At 40.3% G+C, this 14199-nt stretch overlaps 1 protein-coding gene across 1 annotated transcript in view; it reads right to left on the bottom strand.

The window, feature by feature from the left end:
* Positions 1-14199, bottom strand: part of CNTN1 (contactin 1) — a 253887-nt gene that overhangs the window by 63428 nt on the left and 176260 nt on the right. The window contains exons 7-12 of the mRNA XM_068170206.1: positions 9578-9673; positions 8377-8583; positions 6372-6468; positions 6033-6214; positions 4811-4935; positions 1447-1564 (exon numbers count right to left, since the gene is read on the bottom strand). Of these exons, the coding sequence (XP_068026307.1) occupies positions 1447-1564; positions 4811-4935; positions 6033-6214; positions 6372-6468; positions 8377-8583; positions 9578-9673 (825 nt within the window). The remainder of the gene's footprint in view (positions 1-1446; positions 1565-4810; positions 4936-6032; positions 6215-6371; positions 6469-8376; positions 8584-9577; positions 9674-14199) is intronic.

Raw genomic sequence — 14199 nt, 5'->3', positions numbered from 1 at the left:
TAATAGATTTTGTTTGTAACATGAAGGCAACTGACAGAACTATTGAACTGTAGACAAGCATCCATTATCCAGAACAGTGAGAAAAATACTAATGGTATAAAGATGTGGTGAGAAGTAGATGGTGACCTAAATGAAACAGCAAAAAAATCATGATGTAGTTCTCTGCTGTGTTACACTAGAGGTTTCCTTCTGTTGGTTTCTGAACCTCCATCTAAATTTAATCTACCAAGATCAAAGTCTCTGCAAATCAATACAAAGTTCCTCCCTTTCAAAAACTTTTTGATCAGTCCTACTAAAATTTAGATTCCTAGAGATCAATTTCTGTAAAAGGTTGCTCAGTGGATCATACTTTCAAAGAACAGCTTGGTTTATTGTTCAGTGGTTTTAACCTTCCTCTAGCAGCTGTAAAGCTACATTCTTCTTAGTAGTTTGCTGTCTGGCCAGCTGGCCTCAGGCATTCTCTCAGAGGCACAAAAGTAATGAGACACTCATGCATTCGTGGTCAGACCTCTGCTTACTAATTTTCTCTTTATTTGTAATCAAATAAAAGAAAAAATGCTTTTAATTATTTTGTGTCTTGGCATATCATCACTGCTAAACATGCCAGCAGAGTGTGTGCACAGCTTGAGAAAACAGAGCTGTTAGTTAATTACAGCAGTATAGAAAAAAAGTGATTAATCCAGGCTAGTAGTGAGTATATAGTAATGGAGTGAGGAACAAAGTACTATTACGTGGTGGGTTGGAGAAGTCAAAAATAGTTTAGCTCTTGGACAAGTCTGGAGGAAAGTGTGAGATAGAAAGAACCCAGACTAACTACTGCAGGGAAATCTCCTGTCATAAACCTCTCTACTATCAGTAAAAACATCAGAAATTGTTTTAAGCTGGAGCACTCTGGATCTGAAAGTCAAACTTTGAACAGGGTGCTCCTTAGGAAAACATCATGAAGTATGGAACAGCTATGTTGCACACAAACATTGCACTTGGTCTGAATGTGCTGTAGCAGGCACAAGCAAAAGGAAGAGATTCACGGGCCTGGTGACTGACCACATATGTTCTTAAAAAAACATATTTTGCTCTACAGAGGAATAAGCACAGGTCACACAAAAAAAACAAAACACTTCTCAATCAGTTTTGCAAGTTTAAAAGGTTGACAGAAGCTTCACACACTTCATATAACTTTTGTACTACCAGTTCCTCTGAGGGACAACAGCAGCTATCAAACTTATGAGATAATACAGCAAACGTTCTCCATAAATTAGTAACTTGATCCCTCAAATCACTGCCAAAACCCAGCTAGGGAGGTCAGACAAACCACACCTCACATAAACTGAGTGAGGGGTCTTAGCTTTATCCTCACAGGAATCTGTTACCAAACCAATGCCTGCAAATACAATTGCTATCTTACTGGAACCTGAAATGGTAATTAGAAGAAATCATCCCACTGACCCACAATCTTCAGTTCCGCATTCGCATAAATGGTTCCATGTGTGTTTTCTGCTATACACTGGTACATGCCAGCGTCGTCAAAGGTCAGACTTTGTATTCTTAGTTCACCTTTCCGAAACTAAAACATAGAATCAACAAAACAAGATGTTAATGCAGGCTATGCATGCTAACAAATTCACATCCACATCCTTTTTCTTTTTTTTTAAGTGACAGTGTTCATAAGGAGTCCTCATACAACACTCGGACACCAGTGAGATTCTATTTTATCCATGTTACATTTCAGTGCTGGGCCCCACGCTCTTTAATGATGATCTGGATGAGGGTGTTGAGTCCATCATCAGTAAGTCTGCAGATGACACCAAGCTGGGGACAGGAGTTGATCTGTTAGAGGATAGGAGAGCTCTGCAGAGGGACCCTGACAGGCTGGACAGACGGGCAGAATCCAACGGCATGAGATTAGTAGGCTGAACATGAACCAGAAGCATGCCCAGGTGGCCAAGATGGCCAATGGCATCCTGGCCTGTATCAGGAATAGTGTGGCCAGCAGGAGCAGAGAGATCGTTCTGCCCCTGTACACTGCACTGGTTAGGCCACACCTTGAGTTCTGTGTCCAGTTCTGGGCCCCTTAGTTCAGGAAAGATTTGAGTTGCTGGAAGGTGTCCAAAGAAGGGCAACAAAGCTGGTGAGGGGTTTGGAGCACAAGCCATATGAGGAGAGGCTGAGGGAGCTGGGGTTGCTTAGCCTGGAGAAGAGGAGGCTCAGGGCAGGCCTTCTTGATGTCTACAACTACCTGAAGGGAGGTTGTAACCAGGTGGGGGTTGGTCTCTTCTCCCAGGCAACCAGCACCAGAACAAGAGGACACAGTCTCAAGCTGTGCCAGGGGAGGTTTAGACTGGATATTAGGAAGAAGTTCTTCACAGAAAGAGTGATTGGTCACTGGAATGGGCTGCCCAGGAAGGTGGTGGAGTCACCATCACTAGAGGTGTTTAAGAAGAGACTGGATGGGGTGCTTGGTGACATGGTTTAGTTGATTAGATAGTGTTGGATGATAGGTTGGACTCGATGATCTCAAAGGTTTTTTCCAACCTGGTTAATTCTATTCTATTAAAATACGATGTGGTCACCTTCCTTTTTTGTAAAAAAAAGAAAGGTTCAGAGTCAATCAAGTATTTTTCTGGAAGTCATAGCTGATTGGCATTAGATACATCTACTCTTCAGCCTACTGTTACCATACCAATGCAAACACTACTAATTCAGAAATAAGAAACAAGAAATAAAATTAATTTTATATACATCAGCTTGGTTTTGCCATGCCCACTGTTCAGCATGTTCTATTCTATGTGCATTGTTTTACAACAGTAAAAGGTCAAAGCAAGTTCCAGTCAAGTAGAAGTTTTTCAGAAGATTCCTCTGAGAGGTAGAATGAACTATTTCATAGAATCATAGAATCAGTCAGGCTTGGAAGGGATCACAAGGATCATCTAGTTCCAACCTCGCCCTGCCATGGGCAGGGACACCCCACACTAGATCAGGCTGGTCAGAGCCTCATCCAGCCTGGTCTTAAACACCTCCAGGGATGGGGCCTCAACTACCTTCCTGGACAACCCATTCCAGAGCTTCACCACTCTCACAGTGAAGAACTTCCTCCTCATGTCCAGCCTGAATCTCCCCACCTCCAGCTCCATTCCATTCCCCCTAGTCCTATCACTACCTGCTATCCTGAGAAGTCCCTCCTCAGCCTTCCTGTAGGCCCCCTTCAGATACTGGAAGGCCACAATTAGGTCACCTTGGAGCTGCCTTCTCCAGACTGAACAGCCCCAACTCTTTCAGTCTGTCCTCATAGGAGAGGTGCTCCAGCCCTCTGATCACCCTATTACTTTGCTTTAATCTAAAAGGAAAATGTAAATAAAAGTACTTAATCTCTCAAAAAATCCCAAAGCCTTCTGCATAAAATTGCACAGTGTCTGGTGGGGTATGTTGCAAATTACAAATAGGTGTCAATCTGGTTTTGAAAGATCACATTAATAAATTCTCACTTCCTGTGAAAATCAATCTGAAAAGTTTTACACCATGAAAATAAGTCAACTGGAATGTAAGAAGGAGTGAAAGATTAAAAGAATACTACTTATGTGTAAAAAAGAGAACAGATAAAGGAAACAGATTTCCTGTACGGTTCAATTAAAAACACATTTAAATCAGATTTTCTTCAAAGAATCTCTCTTTTGTGCTAATTGTAATACCATATTATGGTAGTTCACCATAATTACCATTATCTGATTTAGAAACAAGCTAAATGTTGAAGGCAACTTAAAATAATTTTGCTATTTCCATTTAGAAATCATCTCATAATATTAATACACAGCATAACCTTTTGGTGTACTAGTGGAGAATTATGTATCACTTTCCGCAAGCCAGTACGCAGATTTTGCCAGTGAGAGTCAAGTTCAGTGGGGACCATAAATGCAATTCACTGGCTAAATTACTTATTTATAATAACTACTGGAGGTAGGAAACAGCATTGTCTTTTCTGCTTTAAGCCATCTCCATATGGCAGATGGTGATATCCTCACTCTCCCTCCAAACTCCCACATTTCACTTAAGATACACAGCCAAAGCAGCGCTACCTCATTGTCTGTTTTTGTTTGCTTGCCAAGATCAGTGTCACCACAACTCAACAGATTTAGCATTACATTTAGCATTTAGCCCTCTTTGATTCTCTTTGTTCTTTAATGGCTCATCACACAGTACAATTAATGGATACTAAATACATGCCTGACAAGCCTGGATGGAATATCTGCTTTGTTTAAACAGAATATCCAATGCAATAAACTTAAATTATCAAACAGTGCCCATTTAAACCTCACATCATCTAATATAATGGAACTTTGCAATATTCTGTGGCTGCAAAGAATATGAAAAAATATATGACACAGGAAGACTGTTGATCATTTAGAAGTTGTTCTTTCTTCTCTTGTCTCTACTGACTCCATTGTTTCTTCTATTTTCAGACAAAAGGACTAATTTTAGAGAGAAGCTGATAGGCAATTTTTACCCAAGGAGAAGAAAATAGCATTTACTTATAAAGGTCTGGAGAAAAAAAAAGGACATCCATCTCCTAAACTCGTGGCAAAAAGGCAAGTTCTTAATTCAGAGCTGAATATTAAATAACCTGAACAAATGCATTTCAAAGCTGAAGACTGTGATAAAACTTTTATAAATAGACTTTAATCCCCAGTGCAAGTGGAATCAGTAAATATTTGTATCATAATTAATTTCCTTTCATCCCTTTAATAATACATGCCTCCAAAAATAATCTCCATCAGCTAATCAACCAATCCTGCATTAAGCATGGCAATATACTTACTGAGGCACCATTTTTCAGCCATCTGATTGTTGGAATAGGCTTGCCAGTAGCTACGCACGGCCAGTAGAGGTCACTGCCTATATCCTTCTCTGTGTCATTGATATGTTCGACCCACTCGGGAGCGGCTGAGCACAAAAAAGATGACACCTTGTAAATATAGCAGATACATATTTAATTACTATTACAGGCTGCTAATTTCAGTGCTTATCCCATGATACTTCAGGGAACACACAAAGGAATGATGATAACCCAGCAATGCATCAGCACAGTGCCTTACCGCACAGTCTCAAAATAACTTCACATTGTTTCTTATGTGAAGAAAATATGGATTTGAAGTAATGCTTCACCAATGCCCACTGATAGAAGATGTTACTGCTTACACTGAAATATGAAAGTTATTTCAGTAATGTCATAAAAGTGATAAATGTCATAAATAGTGAAGTTGGTAAAATCATCTACGTGCTGCAAGGGTCCCCAAGAAAAAATCCTTTTGGCCTAGAGAAGATATTTAAGGAATTACTATTGAAAATGTCCCAGATTTTCCTAACCAAATAAATCTAGTTATAGATTTTCCCTATTACAACCAGCAATGACCTTCCAATGCCAATTCTGAATTTGTCTCATTGAAGTTCAAGCACTTAACTGAGAATCTTAACCTAGGAAATGTTCTCTACGGTCAGTAAAGGTAACTTGGATGTTATGTGTGACCTTTTCATACTACAGTTTGGTGGCATAAGTCTCAGCCAAGAAGGCAGGCTACTTAGGACGGTTCCACTATGAGCAACAAGACAATTTTTGTGGTTCCCTCATTTAACCAAATGCCTGAAGGGAAAGGAACAGAGTCTAAAGAATAAAGAGAGAGAGCAAAGACAGAAAAGACTAACATAATAAGGAAACAAGTATAACAAACCTAATGGTCTCTCCTTCCTGGAAGTTCTTTCACTTCTAGTACTCTAAACTTAATTTCCATTATGCAAAATGGAAAGGTATATATGCAGGTATTACAACCAGACAAATTGAGTAGTTGTTCAGTAAGTACACAAATGTTATGCCTAGCTTTCATCATGGGAGTTTTAATTTTGCTCTCTTCTCTTGAACAGCACTGGGGCAGGGTAATGCTATGGGTCAGCAGTGACATCAAGTGTGTGAACACAGCCACTTTCAAAGTAAATAAAAGCAACACAGATAGTGAAAAATAAAATTGTTGAATTGCTCTACCTACCTTGTACAAAAACTCGTGCTTGATGTTTATCTTTTCCCTTATAGTTTTCAGCTTCGCACTCATAAAGTCCTTCATCTTCATACTGAATATTGAAGATCTTAAGAACTGCACCAGACATGCTTATCTCAGCAGTGGCTGGCATGGGTTCAAGGTATTTACTCCATCTGAGTTCAGGAACAGGACTTGAAAAGGTACAGTAAAGTATAAATCATCATGTTCAGAACGGGCTGCTAAACTGCAGACTAAAAAATGTGGGGTTTTTGATGAGGAAACATGTATTTCCATTCCCTGAAATATGAAAGCAAATGGTGCTCTACAATAACTGTAAAACTCACTTACTTGCCAAGAGCAAAGCACTCCAGCGTCACATTTTGCCCCAGGAGAGCATATGTGTCCTTGAACTTCACCTTGATGTCAGCAGGATATACTTTTGCACCTAACATGAAAGAAAGATTCTCAGAAAAGGCACAGCAGACTGGAGTATAGTGAGTAAAACTACCACAGCTCAAGAAAGCTGTTCTTAACATTCTGATTGCAGTGAATAAGAGCCTGGCCATCCAGGAAGTCTGATATACCACGAATCTTTTAATAGTAAGGCAGAATTGTTTTACTCAGCAACTAATTCTCTTTCTCTGGAAGTAATGCCTACAATTTTGTCTGGTACCATGCCAGAACAAAACCTCATTTACTTGCACTTGAAATGTGATGATGTACTGTATGTAGGTAGACAAAACTTGAGCCTCTGTTTTTCACACATCCTTTTACTGCATGGAATATTTTGAATTATTGTGATTTTGACCTAAATATTATCTTAGTAAGATAAGAGAGTTAGATCCAACAAATCTGCATCTTAATGTGGGCAGAGGGATGCTAATGCAATCAAATCTACCTACTGGTGATCCCTGTAGGACTCCTCTTGGCAGCTCTAGATTAAGATCTCAGTGTGAGTTTTGGCCATGGAAAATTTGAACAAAGATCACTGATTTGTAATTCCTCAATTTCAATCACAGTTCTTCACTGCAATATGGGAAATTTGAAAGATAAAAGGGTCACTGCATCCTTGATGATCAGTTTATGAGACTGCTACAAGCTGAGGACCATAGAGATGGTTCCTGCAGAGTCCCAGAGGGTACAAGAAGCTGAACAGTCCATCCCCAGTGGGTGGACACAGGAAATGATATTACATCCCATAATATTGAATCTTCTATATAAACTAGCTGCATGGCCAGTTCTTCACTTTTCTCCCTCTCTCTGCTCCTGGTGCAGGCTGTTACCTCTTGCTTGGTATTGTGGGGGAGGTTTCTGGCCTTCAGTGTTGTTCAAGAGGAGATTGGATGTGGCACTTGGTGCCATGGTCTAGTCATGGGGTCTGTGTTGATAGGTTGGACTCGACGATCCTTGAGGTCCTTTCCAACCTAAGTTATACTGTGATACTGTGATACAGGGGCCTGACTGATTTTTGATTTTTGCTGTGTAATTTTGGCTAGGTTGGGCAGGGAGGCATAGTGGGGGACACTGAGGCCTGGTTTGTGGCCTGGTTGAGGGGAAGGTTTTGGCCTAGTGAGGTTTTGGGAAAGCCCAGGTAGAGAACTGATCTGAGGATGAACATGGATTGTGTATTTTGTATTTTTGTATGTATTTGTGAATAGCATTTCTATTTACATTCCCAGTTCTGAGAGAATGTTTGTATTTTACTCCTTTGTGGGGGGGAGGGGAGGGAAGTAAAATATCTTTCTGTCTGCTCAAACTAAGACAGAGACTCCAGTGACTGAGTTTGAAGTGGCAAAAGGGAACCTGGCTAGCATTTGAAAAACATGCATGGTGAAGAATAATCCAGTAGCACAAACCCACACAGGTGTTTTAGGGGATTGACCATGGGACACAAAGCCCTCAGGCCACTGCTGGATAGGAGATTTCAGAGGGAATTTCTTGGGGAAAAAAAATCAGTTCCTGAAGCTGTTTATCAACTTTTATGTAAATGTTCTGCTTTACAGTCATGCCCCTTTGAACCCATGCCACGTCCAGAAAAGATATGAAAGATTTTGGGATGAGAACAGGGGCTTATCACATAAAAGAGATGGGGACTCTGGGGATGAGAACTCTGTTCTCAATGATATGAAAGGCAATTTGTGCATGAAACTTTGGAGATATCTTTCAGTGGTGTTTTTGCAGATGGGTATGACTTGGACCACTTGATCTGGAAAACTAAACAACGTTGTGCAGTAGCCATTACCACTTGCCATATAATTCCCCTCACAGCACTGAAAGTAGTTATGAATGAGTAAAATTAAAGCACAACCAGTTCGACCACTGTACAGACACAGCGTTTACAACAAGTACTTACGATCGGACTGTGGAATCAGGGGAATAAATTTGCTGAATACACTCTTTGTTATTGAAGGGCTGGACACAAAACATGAATAATTGCCCTTATCTGATGCCTCTACATTTGCAATGTAGAGATTGCCATTGGTCTGTGACACAAACCGCCGTTTGTCCAGAGCAATGAATACTGGGAACTCATTCAGAAGCCAGCGATAACTGAGATCATCTGGAAGAAAATATTTTCTAGTCAGTATTAAGAACCAAGACTAGCAGCTATTTAAGCTATGATACACGATCTGCATATAAATTACTCTGATTTCTAGCTTATAGGTCTTTTCTTCAGGAGAGGCAGCTATGTAAGAGAGAATATACATGTCTCAGTAGCCAGCTAATGCCTGTTTACACTGAACATCAGGGTACTGCTGCCATGAGTACAGATTACTGGGGACCCCGCTACAGTGCACACAACTTTCCCTGAGCACAGCCTTCCCACAGGAACCCAAGTGGGGTGGGAGGAGATGGGTGGGAGGAGATGGGCAGCTGGGTCTTGGCCTCTGGCAGCTGAGAAGCCCTTGACAGGCTTGTGATTAAGAAAAAACCCTTAGAATATTTTAACTTGCAGTGTTACTCAGTTCTTCAGTTCCTCACAATACTTAAGACATGGAGTATGAAAAGTAAAACATTATCCCATTTTACAAAGTAAAAGAGATGGTAACAGTCAAATTCAGCCCTCACTGTGCAACTGCAGATGCTTGAGGTTATGGGCATAATCTCTGCAGAGCTCTTCAGTTGATAATGATGAGAAATAGACACTTCAGAGAACAAATAATCTCCTCTCTGACCCTCTGGGGCTGCCTACTGCTGTTCCATTATTTTTGGAATGATGTTGGGCCCTGTTTTGGATCAACAGAAAGTCTGGAATGACACAGTGACACACCCTCTGGTCTTCTGAATGGCAGCTCAAGTCTCCCCTCAATTATCCAGACCAGTCTGAGTAATTTTGTTTGTAGTATCAAAACTTATGAGCTAAACCAGAAATACTCTCTACATATGGTCAACTACAAGCATATATTAAAAATGGAAACCTAACCTAACCAGCAGGTCTCAAGCTGCATTGATGCTACTGCTTATTTAAACTTAGAGAAAACTTTTAAAAGTAAGTATTAATTTATCTTTTACTCTTAAACCAGCTGAAAATTAATCACTTTGAGATTAATTACCTGGGTAGTGGTAAGGAGGCTCACAAAGAAGCACTGCTCCAACACCTTCTCGTACTTTAACCTCATAACGTTCCTCAGGTGGAAAGGGATCCAGATCTAGTTAAAAAATGAGGAGATGAGGAAAACTGGGGGGTTCACTACTATATATATTTTTAATTATTATTTTAAGCACTGTAGAGATTAATACAGAAATAGAACAGTATATGTCAAACTGATACTTGTGTACCCATAATGCCAGTTCTGCTCATTTTGTCATTACCAAACAGTGAATTTTTTCAGCATTTTAACCCATGTAATTACAAATGCTGGGGAAAAAAAAAAGTGGTGCAGATTGCATCCCTAAGAATAGCTACATTTGAACAAGGAATCCCAGGCAGAGAAAGGAAAAGGATTTTAGGCTATTCTTAAACTGGTTTCTCCAAAATGCAAGTTTAATTTGTTACCATAAGTGGCTTCTCTAAAATGAGTTGGCTGCCCTCCTTGACAAGTCCTGCAGCCAAGGACTGGTAAGCAGTTAGCTCAGACACATCTTTTGTGCCAGGGGTTTGGAACAGAAGTGACTCAGATCCCAGGATAAACCTTAGCTGACCCCCTTTAAATCAGCTTCCATACAGTAGGGTAAAAGGATAAAGGAGTAAATCCTTCATGGAGCTACACATTATCCCACAAACCGGGAGAGAACATTAATGGTATGGTCAGTGATAAGACAACAGTTGCATGAATAACTTCAGCTAGGTCAGTAATTGCACTTTACTGCTTCTTTTCATTCGCATTTTGTGTATCCAGTCTGAAATTAAACTACAAACATCCTGAGGCAGGGCATCTTGGAATGGAATGGGCTGCCCGGGGAGGTGGTGGAGTCACCATCATTGGAGGTGTTCAGGAGGAGACTTGATGGGGTGCTTGGTGCCATGGGTTAGTTGTTTAGGTGGGTTGAATTGTTGATGGGTTGGACACGATGATCTTGAAGGTCTCTTCCAACCTGGTCTGGTCTGGTCTGGTCTGGTCTGGTCTGGTCTATTCTATTCTATTCTATTCTATTCTATTCTATCTTCTCCATTTTTCCAAATGCAGTGAGATTGTAGAGACCCTTACTGGACTCTTGCTGTAAATGTTACTGTGATGCAAACAGTATATTAGTAATGGCAAGTACACAGCCTCTGAATGCAGTATTCTACCACAAAAGTCATTTACTTTAACTTCATTCAGATTACTTCAGCCTTCTTTGAAGGCAGGTAGCTGTCCAGTTCTACTAAATTCCCAAGGCTGGCTCCAGAATATAAGCAAAACTTAAGTTCAAGATCAGCCAGACAGAAACAATAAAGCAAACAAATCAGGACAGAGCTACATACAAAAAGAGACTAAGTAGACAATGGAGACTATTCAGTACTGTAAAATATAATGTACAGTTAGATAGATCCAGTAGGCACTCTGCATGACCCCAAAATAATGAATCACTTAACTCTGTAACAACTGCTACCTTTACTAAGTAAGGTACAATGAAAGGATTCCTGCAAGGCCAAGCACAGCTGTCAGACTTGAATGACTACAAGAATCTAGGAAGCAAACGTCATTATGCTTTGTCAAATGCATGAAAAAAACCTCTAAGAGAGTTATGTCAGTGTCAAGGGAAAAATGTCTCTCTGAGCTTATGAAATACAGCACAGCAGATAATAGAGATCAAACAGACCAGAAGTTAATAGAGATCTTTCCAGTGACTGACTGGATCTTGACCAAATTAGTGCCTAAATGGCAGGCGTTGCAATGGGTCACTCTAGGGACTTCCAAATATTATTTTAAACCATTTTACTCTGTGCCTAACTGCAATTAAGGTGTTGATTTCTCCACAACTACCTCCCAGCTAATTTTATTTCTTGAATGACGTTTGAAGCTTTGGGACAACCACCACAAATTTAGACATGGAATAAGCCAGTCAATTTGTATATCTAAAATGTTAGGCATGAAATAGACTGCTCTGTGCCAGGTGCTTGGAAAAGTCATACAGTTACTCAGATGTAATTGTAGACTTTCTCTCCACTTATGAAATGCTCTGTACTCTGATTGGGTCTTGGTATCTTCTTTGCATAAGCACTACTTGGTTATTACTCAGTAATTATGATAAATGTGATTCCATGAACTCTTAATTGGAAGACATTCATTTTTAGCTGGAATGAGTGAATTAGCATAATCACTGCACTCCTATAAGCACAGGGCTAATATATACAGAGTACGGAAATGTCTCTTCCCTGTCATTCTTGTGACCCTTCCACTATGAAATTGCTGGTCTACTGTTCTGCAACTGCTTCCCACCAAGCAGAACAGTCTATCACCTCTGATTTTGCTCAGCACACCCCCAAAAGCTGGTAAATACTCCTGCAGGGTAAGATTCCTTCCTTCAGGGGGTATGAGTGTAACAGATGAAAAATATTTTAATGAGGTTTAAGGCACTAGATATAAAAGAAAGCCAGTTCTACTAGAGTTCTCAAATGGGTTATCAGACATGCAGTTTATGAGAGATTGTGACTTTTATCCAGTATCTTCAGTAAATTTGACAAAAATAAAATGCCTTCCTCATGTACAGCTGGGCAAGACTTTATAAAACTCTTCTAAATGCTGCTATTTTTCAAGGAGATTGTGCACAAGCAAAGGAAAAAAAACCTCCACTAAAGAACAAACATTTTCTATATTAATATTAGCAACCTTGTATTCAGCTCCTTAGGTACAGTGATTGTGGAAGGAAATGTTTTTCACAGGTGATTGTAAAAAAGGTGGAAGAGAAAACAAAACATTGTAAAGAAAAATGAAAGTAGCTTTTTTTCCAGCTAGCTTTTCACTTCTATTCCTGGCCTCTTTGCCCTATTATAAAGTAAGTATTATATATTAGGATTCTGTTCAGTGTAATTATCCAGTCCACTACCTTCAATATCCAGCTCATGCAGTCAGTGAGTTGGTAAACAGGAAAACAGGCCTCACACTGTTTTGATTCTACTTAGTTTTTTTCATTTACTGTGTGTATTAGTTTAATTTTATTTAGCAAAGGCTATTGCTGTAGCTTTTATCCTGCTGTTTTTTCAGGACTGGCAGCATTGATGCCTATGCTGAGTATAAATAAATATCCTGTAAACTGAATTTTGATGCTGCATCTATTAGAAATAAATAAAAACCTGGCCTTCTGTTCATTGCTGAAATACAAATTAAGATCAGATCAACTACAAAATGTGAGCCATCATCTTATTAAAGCCTCTAAGGTTCCTGCATTTATGTGGTCCCCCAGTCTTAGAATTACCAGCAGGAAGCAGAAATTTTCGCTTTGTCTCTGATCTTATAGAGTACAGAATGAATTCAGCTCATGGAGGCTGCTGAAAGGACAGAAGGGGCACCAAGCACTTCAACACTGAAGGACACACAGGGCTTTGTGAATGGTTGCCACTAAGAGCAGATTCAGGGTTTTGTAGATTTTCCTTTTTTCCTCTTGAAACAAAAATAAAATATATATATATATACAGGGGGGAAAAAATCTTAAGGCAAAGTAAACTAAACATTCCAAACACTGTTGTCAACTTTTCCACTACTTTTCACATAGCACATTGGTTTTTCACAACGCATGTATCTGTTGACAGCGCAGGTCTGCGTATATGCAGACATTCACAAGACTAGTTTATGGTAGTCACAAGATGAAAGAAACATTCCCAACAGGGTCTTCATGCTAGCCTAGGACACTTTACTAGCAAGTGCCATGCATTCCTCTTGCAAGCATCCTCTAGAGTTTGCATGGCAGCAGCGACTCCTCACCATCAAGAGCATTAAGAACAGTGTGGCCAGCAGGAGCAGGGAGGTCATTCTGCCCCTGTATACTGCACTGGTTAGGCCACAACTTGAGTACTGTGTCCAGTTCTGGGCCCCTCAGTTTAGGAAGGATGTTGACTTGCTGGAACGAGTCCAGAGAAGAGCAACAAAGTTGGTGAGGGGCTTGGAACACAAGCCCTATGAGGAAAGACTGAGGGAGCTGGAGTTGCTCAGCCTGGAGAAGAGGAGACTCAGGGGTGACCTTATCACTCTCTACAACTACCTGAAGGGAGGTTGTAGACAGGCAGGGGTTGGTCTCTTCTCCCAGGCAACCAGTACCAGAACAAGAGGACACAGTCTCAGGCTGCACCAGGGGAGGTTCAGGTTGGATATTAGGAAGAAGTTCTACGCAGAGAGAGTGATTGCCCATTGGAATGGGCTGCCCAAGGAGGTGGTGGAGTTGCCATCATTGGAGGTGTTCAGGAGGAGACTTGATGGGGTACTTGGTGCCATGGGTTAGCTGTTTGGGTGGGTTGGATTGGTTGATGGGTTGGACACGATGATCTTGAAGGTCTCTTCCAACCTGGTTTGGTTTATTCTAAAAAATAAAGGTTTATTCCATATGCCCCTACTTGTGTCTTTCTTCTGTAACTATTTCCCCCCAGGTCCTACCACAATTTAAAAGGAGAATGGACATTATTATCTCAAGATCTGGCTTCATCAGTCTCTTGAGTTAATAATTTAAGAATAACTCACTGGGAAGGATGCCATGTCAGCTGAATGCTGAAGTATATTACAATGCTTACAAAACTTTGTGTTGGTCTTTGCAGCGTAAG

The sequence above is a fragment of the Melanerpes formicivorus genome, unplaced genomic scaffold (assembly GCF_026170545.1).
Source record: "Melanerpes formicivorus ecotype bairdi unplaced genomic scaffold, bMelFor1.0.p_v2 SCAF_3, whole genome shotgun sequence".
Lineage (NCBI taxonomy): Eukaryota > Metazoa > Chordata > Aves > Piciformes > Picidae > Melanerpes > Melanerpes formicivorus.
Note: the sequence above shows the minus strand (reverse complement) of the source record. Positions and strands in the feature narration are given on the sequence as shown.